The 13843-nt window shown below is 35.0% G+C and overlaps 2 protein-coding genes across 4 annotated transcripts; one reads left to right on the forward strand and one right to left on the reverse strand.

The window, feature by feature from the left end:
- The first annotated feature begins 814 nt into the window (after window positions 1-814).
- On the forward strand, window positions 815-4725 carry LOC143568603 (sodium/hydrogen exchanger 1-like). Of its 2 annotated transcripts, XM_077054718.1 has the most exons (13): window positions 815-941; window positions 1475-1593; window positions 2173-2270; window positions 2362-2421; window positions 2507-2748; window positions 2838-2884; window positions 2983-3049; window positions 3130-3230; window positions 3313-3414; window positions 3512-3650; window positions 3735-3797; window positions 3887-3970; window positions 4049-4725. In XM_077054718.1, the coding sequence occupies exons 1-13, from the start codon at window positions 843-845 to the stop codon at window positions 4397-4399; spliced, it is 1572 nt and encodes a 523-aa protein (XP_076910833.1). In that variant the 5' UTR covers window positions 815-842; the 3' UTR covers window positions 4400-4725. The 2 variants fall into 2 exon arrangements, with proteins under 2 accessions (XP_076910833.1, XP_076910834.1); XM_077054719.1 differs by lacking the exon at window positions 815-941 and having other exon boundaries at window positions 1433-1593; window positions 2238-2270; window positions 4049-4723.
- A 257-nt stretch (window positions 4726-4982) lies between these two features.
- Window positions 4983-13634, reverse strand: LOC143568605 (sugar transporter ERD6-like 16). Of its 2 annotated transcripts, none has more exons than XM_077054721.1 (15): window positions 13099-13634; window positions 12957-13019; window positions 12748-12837; window positions 7018-7077; window positions 6820-6885; window positions 6668-6733; window positions 6480-6558; window positions 6334-6398; window positions 6158-6250; window positions 5989-6069; window positions 5780-5911; window positions 5591-5713; window positions 5388-5501; window positions 5180-5294; window positions 4983-5092 (listed from the first exon to the last, which is right to left on the reverse strand). In XM_077054721.1, the coding sequence occupies exons 1-15, from the start codon at window positions 13285-13287 to the stop codon at window positions 4983-4985; spliced, it is 1446 nt and encodes a 481-aa protein (XP_076910836.1). In that variant the 5' UTR covers window positions 13288-13634. The 2 variants fall into 2 exon arrangements, with proteins under 2 accessions (XP_076910836.1, XP_076910837.1); XM_077054722.1 differs by having other exon boundaries at window positions 5989-6064; window positions 6153-6250.
- Between the last annotated feature and the right edge of the window lie 209 nt (window positions 13635-13843).

Consider the following 13843-nt stretch of genomic DNA (forward strand, 5'->3'; position numbering starts at 1 on the left):
GGTGTTAAGTAAACATGATTAATCATTTAAAACTAAGTGCATAAATTACATAATAGTTGGTTGTTCATAGGGTAGTTAGCTTGGATAATTTAGCTTACGAGAGCTCAAGTTTAACTTCAGCTAGTTTTGAGCTCTGTTTATAAAGTTTGAATTCGATTCATGAGCACCTTTCAAGCTTGAACTCGGCTCTATTCAAGTGTTTAACAAATCAACCTTAAATAACTCATGGGCGGTTTCACTCGTTTATACTCTAATTAAGGATTTTTAGGGGATGATACTTTGCAAGTGTGTTCATGATAATATGTCTATTTATGTGTTTATGATGATTATATGTGTTTCTATTTACTATGTTACTGTTGCATTATTTCTTTTGTCATTGGTAGATTTTTTTTACATAGTTTCATTTCTGTATGTGTGTATGCTATTTGTTTTGAAGTCGTAATCTCTCTAAAATCGACCTCTCTATTTCACAACTTGAGGTAAAATACATCTACATTCCACCTTTCTAGAACCCTACCAACATGTTTGATATATGTTTGATATGGTGTTAGTACTTAAATAATTAAGAAATATAAAGGACCACATATGGTAAAGCTAGATACCATAATATTAATATTGTTGAATAATAATATTCAAACTTCACCCTCCTTTTTCTTTCTCTCTCTCCCTCCATATATTATGAATACCCGCCTCTCTTCTTCTTCATCATCATCATCATCATCACTTGACTCTTTCTCTCTCTTTATCAGGTGAATGTGATTCAACTGTCGTGTTGGTTATTAATCGGAAGGATGAATAGTACTAGAGTACTGGGTACCTCTGAGTATGACTCGGTTGTCAATATGAACCTGTTTGTTGCTCTTCTTTGTGCTTGTATTGTCATCGGTCATCTTTTGGAGGAGAGCCGGTGGATGAATGAGTCCATCATTGCTCTTCTCATTGTAAGTTCTTTTTTATCATGTGAGTGGGGGTGTAAATTAGCCAAGCCGAGGCGAACCCATGCTCGGCTTGTTTCGAGCTATATTTCTAAAGCTCGAGATTGGCTCGTCAGTATTTTTCAAGATCGAGCGAGACTTGCTTATTATTTATTAAATAATTTATATTGTTATTTTTAGATATATTTTTTATTTATAATTTTGTATACAACATAATATATATTATTTAGTTACTATTATTGTAATTTAATAATAACAATAATACATTTTTATTAAATATAATAGATAAAATTTATATCAATCATGGGTTGTTTAGGCTCGAGCTCGATAGCTCGATAAGTGAAGTTCAAACTTGGCTTGTGTATTAAACAAGCTTATTTATATATAGGCTTGAGCTCATTTAAGCTCGACTTGATTCGAGCTTTTTGCAAGATGATCTTGAGTAGGTCTTGAGTCCGTTGGGCTTGTTTACGCGCTTGCAAATGAGTGAAGATAATTTGAATTTTGATTCCTACTGATCTCTTGGATGACAATGGCAGGGTCTATGCACTGGTGCTATAATTTTATTCACCAGTGGAGGAACAAATTCACATCTGTTTGTATTCAGTGAAGACCTTTTCTTCATTTATCTTCTTCCTCCAATCATCTTTAATGCCGGGTATGTTTTTAGTCTCTGAAAAAATATATAAAATGATTATGACATCTTTTCTTTTACTGCTTCCTTTTAGATTTACAGTTAGTATATACGGTTGTGATGTCGAGTGTACAGTGTAGACATAACAAGATTTATTAACTTGTCATGTCTGCTTTTCATTTTATAAACACGTTGAATGTTAATTAGCAACAATTTATAAAATTGTTATGATTTTTATTGCATGCTGAAGAGGTGATTAGACTATAGTGGTATATTCCTTAGATGCACTTTGCCTGGTCTGCTCTGGTGGTGTCAAATAATTTAAGTAATGGTCAATGGACCCAAGATCACACTTATGATAGGTTTGACCATTTGTTATAATCGCGCTACTTTGTGACTTGATGTCAATTCATGCTTCATAGAAGCCGAACCATAAAAGATGTGATCACTATGATTCCTTTATATTTTGACGCATGAAAATTTAAAGTATACGCGCACTCACTGCACATACGTATGCATATATCTTTTGGCTGTTGTTTTTTGTAAATTCTTTATTTTTCATGGTTATTAAGCTTGTATTATTTTGCAATGATGAATCAACAGGTTCCAGGTAAAAAAGAAACAATTTTTTCGCAATTTCATGACCATTGTGCTATTTGGTGCTGTAGGTACCGCGATATCCTTCACCATAATATCATTTGGTACAAACTTAACTTCATCATCCATTTTATTTTTATAATAATAACTGTATGTAGGTATAAATGCAATATTTTCTGATATACTTCATTACAGGGGCTATACACATTTTCCGAAGAATGAACGTCGGTTCTCTAGACCTAGGAGATTTTCTTGGTAACCTTACTAAACTCTTATATTAGTTACGTTTTGTGAATATCTATTCATTTGCTAACATGTTCAACTGTTTTTGTTTCTTCAGCAATAGGAGCAATATTTTCTGCAACAGATTCTGTTTGCACTTTGCAGGTGCTCAATCAGGACGAGACGCCTTTATTATACAGTTTGGTATTTGGGGAAGGTGTTGTGAATGATGCCACATCAGTTGTTATTTTCAATGCAGTCCAAAACTTTGATCTATCTCGGTTCACGACAAGTGATGCCTTTAATTTAGTTGGAAATTTCTTTTATTTGTTCGCTACAAGCACGTTCTTAGGAGCCGGTGTAAGTCTATATTATTTACACATTTACATGTTTACTCAAAATATTATCTTGGAAAAAACATGATCATGTGATGCTTTCTATTGTTACAGGCTGGGCTACTTAGTGCATATGTTATAAAAAAGCTATACTTTGGAAGGTATTTAACCTTTTCCCTCAAGTGCTATGACTTAGGGAGTGACAAAATTGATGCTTTATGTGAAAAATATTTACTTTATTTGGCTTGCTAAATTACAGGCATTCAACGGATCGAGAAGTTGCTATCATGATTTTAATGGCTTACCTTTCATATATGTTGGCTGAAGTAAGATTTTACTCAACTTTGCAAGTGTTCTTCTACATAATCAATAACAGTCAATTTATTATCGTTATTAATTTTTGCAGTTATTTTATTTGAGTGGCATTCTCACAGTGTTCTTCTGTGGAATTGTGATGTCTCATTACACATGGCATAATGTCACAGAGAAATCAAGAGTCACTACCAAGTATGTCCACTTCTTTAAGCTACTCGAATCATACTCGGAAAAAATATTGATTTACTCTTATGAATCTATCAATTTTTTGCAGGCATACTTTTGCAACATTATCATTTATTTCAGAGTTGTTCATCTTTCTTTATGTTGGTATGGATGCTTTGGATATTGAAAAATGGAGCTTTGTAAAAGACAGGTGCTACTTTTTATTTTTTATTTTATATATTATTTTTAAATTATTCATCTGTTTATATAACAGCCATCATCACTGTCTTTTTCTTTTTGATTGTCAGCCCTGGAAACTCAGTTGGAGTAAGCTCTATTTTATTGGGGTTGGTTATGATTGGAAGAGGATGCTTTGTCTTCCCATTATCATATTTATCCAACTTGACAAAGAGGAACAAAAACGAAAAAATCACCGGGGCACAACAAGTATGATCTTTCATCACTTGTTTGGCATGAATCTGTTTTTAGAAACTAATTTTCGACATGTTTAATGTTAACTGTTATTTTAAGGTTTTGATTTGGTGGGCTGGTCTTATGAGAGGTGCTGTTTCTATGGCCCTTGCCTATAACCAGGTCAGTTGTTAATAACAAAGTTACATCTAAATAAATGATTTATGGTTATTTCATATCTGCTAAACAAATTTATTTCCTTTATATTGCAGTTCACAAGGTCAGGTCACACAAAACTACGAGGGAACGCGATCATGATAACAAGTACCATCACCGTTGTTCTGTTCAGTACAGTGGTAGTTATTTTTTATTTTTAACGAAACAATTTATATTTAGTTTAGTATTTTTTTAATAACTTTTTTATATTTTTGTAGGTTTTTGGGTTGGTGACAAAGCCTCTAGTGAGATTGTTACTGCCTTCATCCAAAAACATGTACCGAACGGCTTCTTTTGAGCCAACAAGTCCCAAATCCTTCATTGTTCCTCTTTTAGGAAATGAGCGGGAACCAGAAACTGAACCGGCTCAAAACGGGTCATACTTCTGCCCATCAAGTTTACGTGTGCTTCTTTCAAAACCTTCTTTCACAGTTCACTATTACTGGAGGATGTTTGATGATGCTTTCATGCGTCCGGTTTTTGGTGGCCGCGGCTTTGTACCATATATTCCCGGGACCCCTACAGAACAAAGTGTTCATAATTTGATCCCCAAAGCAGTTGACAGTTAAAAGAAAGATATTTTCTATACCATGCCCCTGAAAATTAACTTTTTTATTTACAAGACAGGAGGCAGTCAGATACTAAAGTGAGTGTTGCTTTTGGATTTCTGATTCATTTTTTGGTTTATGTAAATTATTTTGATTTGGAGGTTCTTTTTTTATTTATTTACCGTGAGAACCTATTACTGGTAACTCACCGTATCCCACCAATGCCTGCTAACCAATGGGGTCAGGTAAAACACAGCTTACGCTGGATAGGTGGTTGTCAGTAGGGTTAAGAACAGAAATCTAGCGGAAACTAGATTCAAAACAGTTTGTTTATTTTAGATTGTAACAAACACGGGCTTTGGATTTTGTATATTTTGATAACATACATATATATAATGAAAACTACAAGTTGTGCTTTATTGTTGTCTCAATTTTTGTCCCACAGTATCGTGTCGTCTAAATGTGTAATAGATAATCCGTTTGTATTTATCGAGATGAAAATGAAAATAACTAAAATATCTGTAACTGCTATATTGACATTATATTTTTAAACATCTATGACTTTCAAGCCTTTTTATTGAAACCATATAACGAGCCTTTAAAGTTAAAGAGAAGCTTGAATTTCCTCCAAGCTTTTTCCTTTGGTTTCGGGCACGCACTTTGCTACAAAAATAAGGTTAAAAATACCAAATCCTGAAAACAACCAAAATGTACCTACAATCAAACAAAGCAAATATCTTTCGATTAAACAATGAAAAAGAGACTAATTACTAAACCAGAATGACAAAGATTGGAAAGTACCCGCGGGATTCCAGTTAACAAGAAAGTTAAAACTGTAAGAAACGACCCACGCGCCCATCCAATTCACTATACACGCCAAGCTCCCCGCAACACCTTTTATGTGCAATGGGAATATCTGTAAACGAAAATCAAACAGTTAGCAGTTAACTAAACTCTTGTAGGATTAAGACTTATATGAGGATGCTTAAGTTAAACCATGGTTAGTTACCTCAGACATGATCAACCATGGTATTGCTCCCATCCCAACTGAAAACCATGCTATGAACATCAGTACACCCGAGGCAGCAAGAAACGGGACCCATTCCAGTAAAATGCCTTGATTCTTGTTTCATAATGACATGAAACTATAGTAAGTCTTGATGTTTTAGCATTTTGCTTTATATGGATTAATGAATACAAAATAAATAAAACCTTGAAGAAGAACGCAGTTCCGGTGACAAAACAGCCGAAACATGTCCCGCACGTAGATATCAAAAGGAGAATCCTTCTTCCCGCTTTGTCAATCAAGACCATACCAACAATTGTTATGGGAATCTGGATTTAACGATGATATGATTAAGAAGAGTATAATACAAGAAAAACCAAGAAAAACATTCATACCTGAATTAACGCGTAAGCAATCGTTCCAGTTTTGGCCGATTTAAGTCCTGCAAATTGAAAGGTTTCACTTGCATAGAATCCTATTCCGTTGATTCCTCCAGATTGTTGGCATATCATTAATCCAACAGAGATCTAAAACATAAACAGGTTAGAAAGCAATAACTGTATTCAAGGTGGAACAATGCTTACAATAACAGATTGTTGCTTACCATAACTGGTTTTATGTATTCGGGTTCGAACAAATCCAATAATGTAGCATCGGGAAGACGGTGAAGAGTAAGTATACTCTCCTATAAACACAGCATGAAAATATTTAGACTATATAATAATTATATAATATACTGATCAAATTTTGTAAAATACTAATTAGTACTGTACATGTATCTCATTGGCTTCTGCATCAATATTTGCTTTTGGGCCACGGAGCTTGCGTAAAGCTTGTTCGAATTCCACTTTACGTCCTGCGTTAGCCTACAAATTGATATATTATGTAGCATAATTAAGATCTTACACTATAAAAGCTCCATTGCAAGTTTAATAGTTTTAGAATGTACCAGCCACCTAGGGGACTCTGGAATAAAGAACAGGCCCGCGATCAGAAGAATGCAGGGCGCAAGTCCTGCAAATCAATCACCGGGCGTATTTTTTTCTTATACTTCTTTTTTGGTTAAGGATGTTGATTATTAATACTTGTACATACCAGTAGTTAAAGCTAATGTTCTCCAAGAAACAACAGTTCCCAACAAGAATGATATTGATGAACCAGTAACAATCATGAACTGCAAGAATAAACAGAAAAATGTAACCTTGCAATTTACCCAACTCAACTTTTGTAAAAGAGGATTAAAAAATAAAAACAAAAAAATAATTGAAATTACGCGTTATAACCTGATTGAGGGTGGTGAGTCCTCCACGGAGCTCTTTAGGTGATATTTCCGCGATATATACTGGAACCTATTTAACAATGTCTAAACTCAATATTTGTGCAGATTGCGAAGTTGATAATGTTTCACATTCGAATAAAAGGTTAGGAAATTTACCACAAAAGTGAAGATCCCTATGCCATATCCAGTGAAGAACCGTCCCGTGTCAAGTAAAACTGATCCCTAACTTGTAAATAATAGCAATAAAAAAGAAGGAATAATCACTGTAATCCAAAACTATAGAAATAAGACTGTATCAAATTCTGTAGTGTGTTTGCTTTTATGCCACAAAATAAGCATTGGTTTGTGAATTACCATGGCCTCATAGATTGCAAGCCATCCTGCTATGCAGATAACAGAGGATAATGCCATTGCCTGTTGATAAACGTAAACAGATAAAGATATTTCAGGCAAAAGAAAGTTAATGGCTAAAAGATAGGCAGGCAACAAAATTCTGCAAGTTGCAGGCTTGCATTTCATGCAGATATGGATGTACTAGGGCTGGCAACATAGACACGTACACGAATACACAACACGAACTACTCGACCTTAACAAGTATGGTGTGTGGCATTACAAGTTTCGTGTACTAAATAGGTAGACGCGAATCGACTTGTTAATTTAAGTGTCTAATTAGGTAAAATACCCGTTTACCTAGTTAAGTACCATTTAGTACCTGATTAGATTTTCTTTATACTAAAAGTATAATAATATAATATGTATTATACATTTTTACAACTTAACCCAAATTCTTTTACACCTATATCGTATCATTGTCCGTCCATCGACAACTATAGCAGCGCACCCACTGCCACATATCCGGTCTCCTTCCTTGCAACCCACATATCCGGTCTCCCTCCTCGCACCCACATCTAAGGTCTCCCTCCTCGCACACTTTGCAGCAGTGCCACCGCTTTCCAATCAGTCGATCTCCCCATCAAATGTCGTCGCCTACAACCAGTTGTCTCTTAAGGTACCCAAATTGAACCCTCTTCTAATTCGATTATAGTTATATGAATCTGGTTAACTTTAGTTAATAATTTGTTTGTTAGGAGATATAAGATTGCTCACATTGTGTACTCGATTACTTTATTAATTAGTTTGGTTCAATAAACAAGTTCTTAAATATGTGTTTCTCATCATCAATCATCAATCATACCAGTAAAGTCCCACAAACAACAAAGCTATAAGTAGGGTCTGGGGAGGGTGGGATGTAGGCACACCGTACCTCTATCCAAAAGGATAGAAGTGGCCTCCAGAGAGACCCTCAGCTCTAGAATACATAATATAGGAAATCAAAGTTCAATAATAATAATAATAATAAGAAATAATAAATAATAATAATAATAATAATAATAATATATGGAAACAAAATACTATTATTGTGTGCGAACAGAATAAGGTAAATAGACGCCCTAAAGTATTCCTTTCTCCCTAAAAATCCTTAACTTTGATTCTACATCTCCAAGAATTCTTATCCTCAACCATGTCCTCTGAGAGGTTTAGTTCTATCAAATCATGCCTAATCCTCTCATCCCAAGTCAATTTAGGTCGTCTTCTACCTCTCCTCCCCTCTATAGTAATGTTTTCTACGGATCTAACAAGATTCGTCGTCTGTCTTCTCTTCACATGCCCAAACCATCTCAATCTCCACTCTCTTATCTTGTCTGATATGTTCGCTACCCCTAATCTCTCCCGGAACACAACATTTGTTATTCGGTCTAGCCTTGTGTGCCCACACATCCAACGTAGCATTCTCATCTCTGCTATCTCCATCTTCCGCACCTGTGCCTTCTTGATGGCCCAACAATCTGTTTCATATAGCATTGCAGGTCTAACTGTGACCCTATAAAATTTTCCCTTTAGTTTAGTTGGGAAACTCTTGTCGCACAAAATACCTGTGGCTGCTTTCCATCTGCACCATCCTGCCTGAACTCGATGGGTCACATCACTGTCTAATTCCCCATTGCTTTGAACAAATGATCCTAGATACTTGAACTTCGTCACCTGCGGAACCACCTGCCCTTCAATGGTGATCTGTGCGTCTTCATTATCATTTACCCCACCAAAATCACAGTGTAGTTACTCCGTCTTAGAGCGACTAATTCTTAAACCTTTAGTCTAAGGTTGTTCGTCACTCCTGTAGCCTCATGTTCAAATCTTGTTTTTCCTCAGCAAGTAAAACAATATCGTCTGCGAACATCATGCACCATGGGAGTGCCCCATGGATCGACTTTGACAACTCATCCAAGACTAGTGCAAAAAGAAACGCGCTCAACGCTGACCCCTGGTGAAGACCTACCTCTACGGGGAAGAAATCAGTCTCCCTCACCGGCGCACGGACACTTGTTGCACTCATGGTATACATATCCATAATTTAAATATGTGTTTCTAAACAAATCTTATCGTGTATACCTGATATTAACAGGTTCGATGTTTCGAACCAGTACACGATAAGTTTTTGTATCGTGTACAGGTATACATGTTTCGTGTTCGTATCTTATCGTATGGGTATACATGATACGCTAGCCCTATGATGTACAATACAACCACATGCATGCATGGTGATGGAAGTCATTGTACATGATCAAATGTATGACTGTACGAGTATGTGTGTATTTAGTGCATTTTTGAATGTGTATACATATGATAGATTATGGATTCATGGGCATGGCCAAATTAGTGAAGGAGCTAACCCTGAGTTCACATGTGAAGCAGGACAGTTAAAGATAAAGCTTGAAAGTCAAGATAAAGGAGTTAGAAGATAAAGGTAAAGTAAGTTAAGTTTTAAATGTTTGGTATATATGGTTTAATTGCAGGCTGACCTTGGAGCAACCGGTAACGTTGTTGATATGACCTTTTGGTTATGAGTTCAAGCCATGATAAATAGCACTCTCCACAAAGTGAAGGGTAAAACTACATAAATCAGACGCAAAGAAATCGAGATCTGACCCCCTTTCTGACCCTGTGCAAATGTGAGAGCTAAGTCAAGCATCGAGTGCACCTTTTTTTTATAATCATGTTATATTGTTTCGAAGAATTTGAGTTAGATTTGGTCTTGGTCTTTTGTAGAACTTATTCGATCAAGTGAATCAAGAAGTTGAGCACGATATTGCACACAATGAAAATAATAAACTCGAAGTGAAATCAGGGAATACAATGAAAAAAATAAACTCTAAGCCTTATTTATAGAAAGATAAATGTTAATAAAAAGATAACTTAGGCACCAAGTTACGTAACTTTGTCCCTGAACTTTAGATCTCCTCCTAACCACCCCTTAAGATCTTTTGTACCACTATTATATTTTTCATATTAGTCATTGGCCCTTCAACTTGGTATTGCACCATGCTTTACACTCATTCTCAATATCAACTTCCATAGTTCCTCTAAGATCTTTCACACATCTCAACGTTCACACCTCTTTGAGCTTGTTTCTTGGATTCAACTTTATCACAATACCCAGTTTCGGATGGAAACAACTTTTGCTTTCTCAACTTGATGGCAAAAAATCATGGTACTCAAATTTATTCTTCCATCTACACTTGATACATGCTCCCTCTCGAACTTAACTCCTTTATTCAGCTTTCCATTTCGCATGAACATCATGCGAACTCCAACATCAACTTTGTGTTGGTTTGTTGATCTTCATCCTTTTCTTTAACATCATGACAACCCATAACATGATACGAAGCTACCTCCTTGTGCACTTCACTAACACGGTTTTTCTGTCGTCTTGTTTGATTACCGGCACATCACGTCTTGATCATCCGTAATTACTTCCTCAACCACAATTTTCTCATCATCCGGATTCAAAATAATGGTAGATGATTCCAAGGTTGTCTTTAACTAATTCAATCTCTTGATTCCTCCCATGACTTGAAAATCTGCCATCGTTTAGGTTAAGGGATTCAAGATAACTTATATTCCTTGATTGAATTTTTTCCTACGATCGGTTTTCTACCAGTAATCGGAATTCTCCTACAATCAGTAACTTTACTGCGATTTAAAACTTGAGCATCTGCGATCGGGAACACTAGCACATGATGGGAAAAGATTACGAACACGAGCCTGAATCGTTAGGCTCTCATACCAATTGGTGAATTTATTCGATCAAGTAAATCAAGAAACCGAACACGATATTCCATAAACCTTATGCGACTCCTTTTCGTATACACGCTTGCCCTTAATGCTATTCAACTTGGTCCATGAACTTTAGATCTCATACACACTTGCCCTTAAGATCTTCCGTACCACCCCTAAAATTTTCGTATTAGTCACTCGAGTCCTTTCAAATTGATATTGCACTAAGTTTCTACGTCTTTGTGGTCTAGAGGTCTAAGGTTTGTTTATTGTGTCAAGATGTGATATTATTATTATCAGTAAAGAAAAGAGTTGTGGTTAGAGCTTACCACAAACACAATTGTGTTTATTGTTTACCGATCAAGGCTAATAGTTGGTATTAGGGGTGGCAAATGTGACTCATTGGGTTAAATGAGTTGTATCACAATGTATATAATGAGTTACAGTGGGTCAAACTAAAAAAAGAAAATGATTGAAACGGGTCAAAACAGGTTGAAACTTTTTAGTACTTTTAACTTTTTTACCTTTTTGATTTATTTTTCGAGTTATGATTTTTTACTTATTTTTTTTTAATTTTTTAGTGAGGGGTTTTTGAAATGGGTCAAAGTGGGTTTTTGAAAGCTCAACCCATTTCAAAAATCCCTCACTAAAAAATTCAAAAAAAAAAATAAGTAAAAAATCATAACTCGAAATATAAATCAAAAAGTAAAAAATCAAAAGTACTAAAAAGTTTCATCCGTTTTTCTTGTTCCTAAAAAAAAAAAAATCTTGAGAAATTTCAACCCGTTTTGACCCGTTTCAATCATTTTTTTTAGTTTGACCCATTGTGACCCATTATATACATTGTGATACAACCCATTCAACCCAATAGGTCACATTTGCCATCCCTAGTTGGTATCAAAGCTTGGGAGAACCGATCGATCAAGGGCAGTTATCGATCAATTGAAGAAAACCGACTACAACTGAGATCAAGAGCCGAAGGTCAAGAAACTAGACAAATCAGAATTCGTACAAAAATGAGAAATTGCACAAGAACAAATCCTATGTGGATCAAGAAGCAAGCCAAATCGACACATATGTGGTGAAACTTCCAAAAGACTGAAAGAACCTGTGTGGAACGAAATCAAGAACCTTTATGAATTAATTGATCTAGAGACAATATGTGCACTTGTGTGAAGCCGGATACAAGCTGATCAAACTATGTGAATCGATCGAAATCGAGAAAGCAATTTGTGTGATCCAAAGAATCATGTGTGCAAGCTGCATGAAGCCGATAAAACTAGCATGTGACATTTTATTTGGCTTGAATTATGCTAGGTTTGGATCTTTGTGGTCTAGTATAAATATAGGGCTAGTGTCGAGCTGTGAGCTCTTTTTATTAATAAAAAAAGACCCGTGTTTGAACTGTTTATCGTTTATCGATTATTATCATAGGCTGGCCAACAAGTAGTGTATCATTCTTGAAATTAAACTTAATAAATAACCAAATATTGTGAAATAACATAACATATAGAATTATAAAGAACTTCCGGATGGAAGTTTGTAATAGATCTAAAATGAAATATTTATTTTTCCAATAATTTAATGATCTTAAACAATGCAAAATAAAATTGATGTTTCCAAGAATCCATTTGTTTGGAGTTTTCATAAAGTTATTATTATTTTTTTTTTATTTTTTATTTTTTTGTTTTGTTTTGTTATTTGGATGATTATTTACTTTTAAATTTGACCTCTTTTTAAGTTTTAACGGTCATTTGGCCCAATAGTCACCATTCAATTCTTAAAAAGAAAAAATTTAAAAAGAATGTAGTCATAGTATTGTTTATTAAAAAGCTTTGTACAATGACAAAAACGTTTAATTTCCATGCAATATTGCAATGATATCATAGAATTAAATCAATTAACAAGCATCAAAAAGCAAATCCCTCCAAAAAATAAAATTTAATCAAATTTTATAAGTTTCATACCCCTTTTCGACCAACCGTATCTGCAATTCTTCCGCTCGTAACTGCCCCGATCATTGCACCGATTGTTATAATCGAACCAAAAAGAGAATACTGCAAAAAAAAAAAAAAAGAAAAAAAAGAAAGAGAAGAAAAAAGCGTATCAAAATATTTTCAACAATCTTCAAAAACATGCTTGCAACAAAAACAAAACACAATGTATGATCAATAACCTCAGCAACCGACAAATCTAAATCATTGCAAATAGCAGCTTGAGCAGGAGCAGAAAATCCCACCTACAAAACAATCTCAAAAGTACCCGTTATAGGTAAATTAACAATGTCTGAAATAATAACCGAAGAAACATCAACTTACACACGCTCCGAATTCCGTAGAACCACAAACCGCAACAGCAGTGCTAAAAAGAGCCATCTTGATCGACGCATTCGGGTCGGTTGCTTCAGAATTATTGACATTTTTTGATGTATTATCGATAAATGGTTCCTTCAAATTTTCACGGGATGTATCTCCATTCTCAACGTCTGCGTGCAGCGTAATCGTCATTGCTTGAGGAAAACAATGCAGGAATGAAGATGGAAGATGGAAGATGTTTGTATGATTAGGGGATTGGTGATAAAAATAGATAATTTATAGGTTTGCATGTGAGAAGGAAGAAGACGAAGATTTGATAAATTAAACACCACCAACATTGCCTCGACCATCCAACCACAAAAAGTTAGAAAAAATATAAATAAAATTGTGAGTCAAATTTAGCAATAAATTCACCAAATTTTGATGGTGTCAAAATATATATAATTAACAAACTTCCAAATTTAAATTGTAAATTATCATATGAACTGGTAGAGCCGCTGGTAGTTTCAATAGAGGAACTACACAAGGGTCCGCACTACAAGGATTTTGACATGTAGCAACGACTTATTTAAGGTCTATAGCGACGACTCGCTGTCGTTATAGGCTCTTTTGACCTACAACAATATGTCATCGCTACAACCTTTCTCTACATGCCCTAGGTTCTTAAAGTCTGTAGGGCTAATATTCTATATTATTATTAAGATTGTATATGTCTTTAAGTTTGCTTGTAGTCGGTTAATTAGGTACT

The sequence above is a fragment of the Bidens hawaiensis genome, unplaced genomic scaffold (genome assembly GCF_021521415.1).
Source record: "Bidens hawaiensis isolate Kalapana, Puna unplaced genomic scaffold, B.hawaiensis_p1.1 tig00024022_1, whole genome shotgun sequence".
In the NCBI taxonomy this organism is placed as follows: domain Eukaryota; kingdom Viridiplantae; phylum Streptophyta; class Magnoliopsida; order Asterales; family Asteraceae; genus Bidens; species Bidens hawaiensis.

Excerpts from the sequence above, each read along its gene's own strand:
- LOC143568603 (XM_077054718.1), top strand. The coding sequence starts at position 843 with ATGAACCTGTTTGTTGCTCTTCTTTGTGCTTGTATTGTCATCGGTCAT. Across the intron at positions 1,594-2,172 it reads CCAATCATCTTTAATGCCGG|GTTCCAGGTAAAAAAGAAAC; the intron begins GTATGTTTTTAG and ends ATGAATCAACAG. Across the intron at positions 3,651-3,734 it reads AAATCACCGGGGCACAACAA|GTTTTGATTTGGTGGGCTGG; the intron begins GTATGATCTTTC and ends TGTTATTTTAAG.
- LOC143568605 (XM_077054721.1), bottom strand. The coding sequence starts at position 13,287 with ATGACGATTACGCTGCACGCAGACGTTGAGAATGGAGATACATCCCGT. Across the intron at positions 5,714-5,779 it reads TTGCTTACGCGTTAATTCAG|ATTCCCATAACAATTGTTGG; the intron begins GTATGAATGTTT and ends CGTTAAATCCAG. Across the intron at positions 5,295-5,387 it reads CATGGTTGATCATGTCTGAG|ATATTCCCATTGCACATAAA; the intron begins GTAACTAACCAT and ends TTTCGTTTACAG.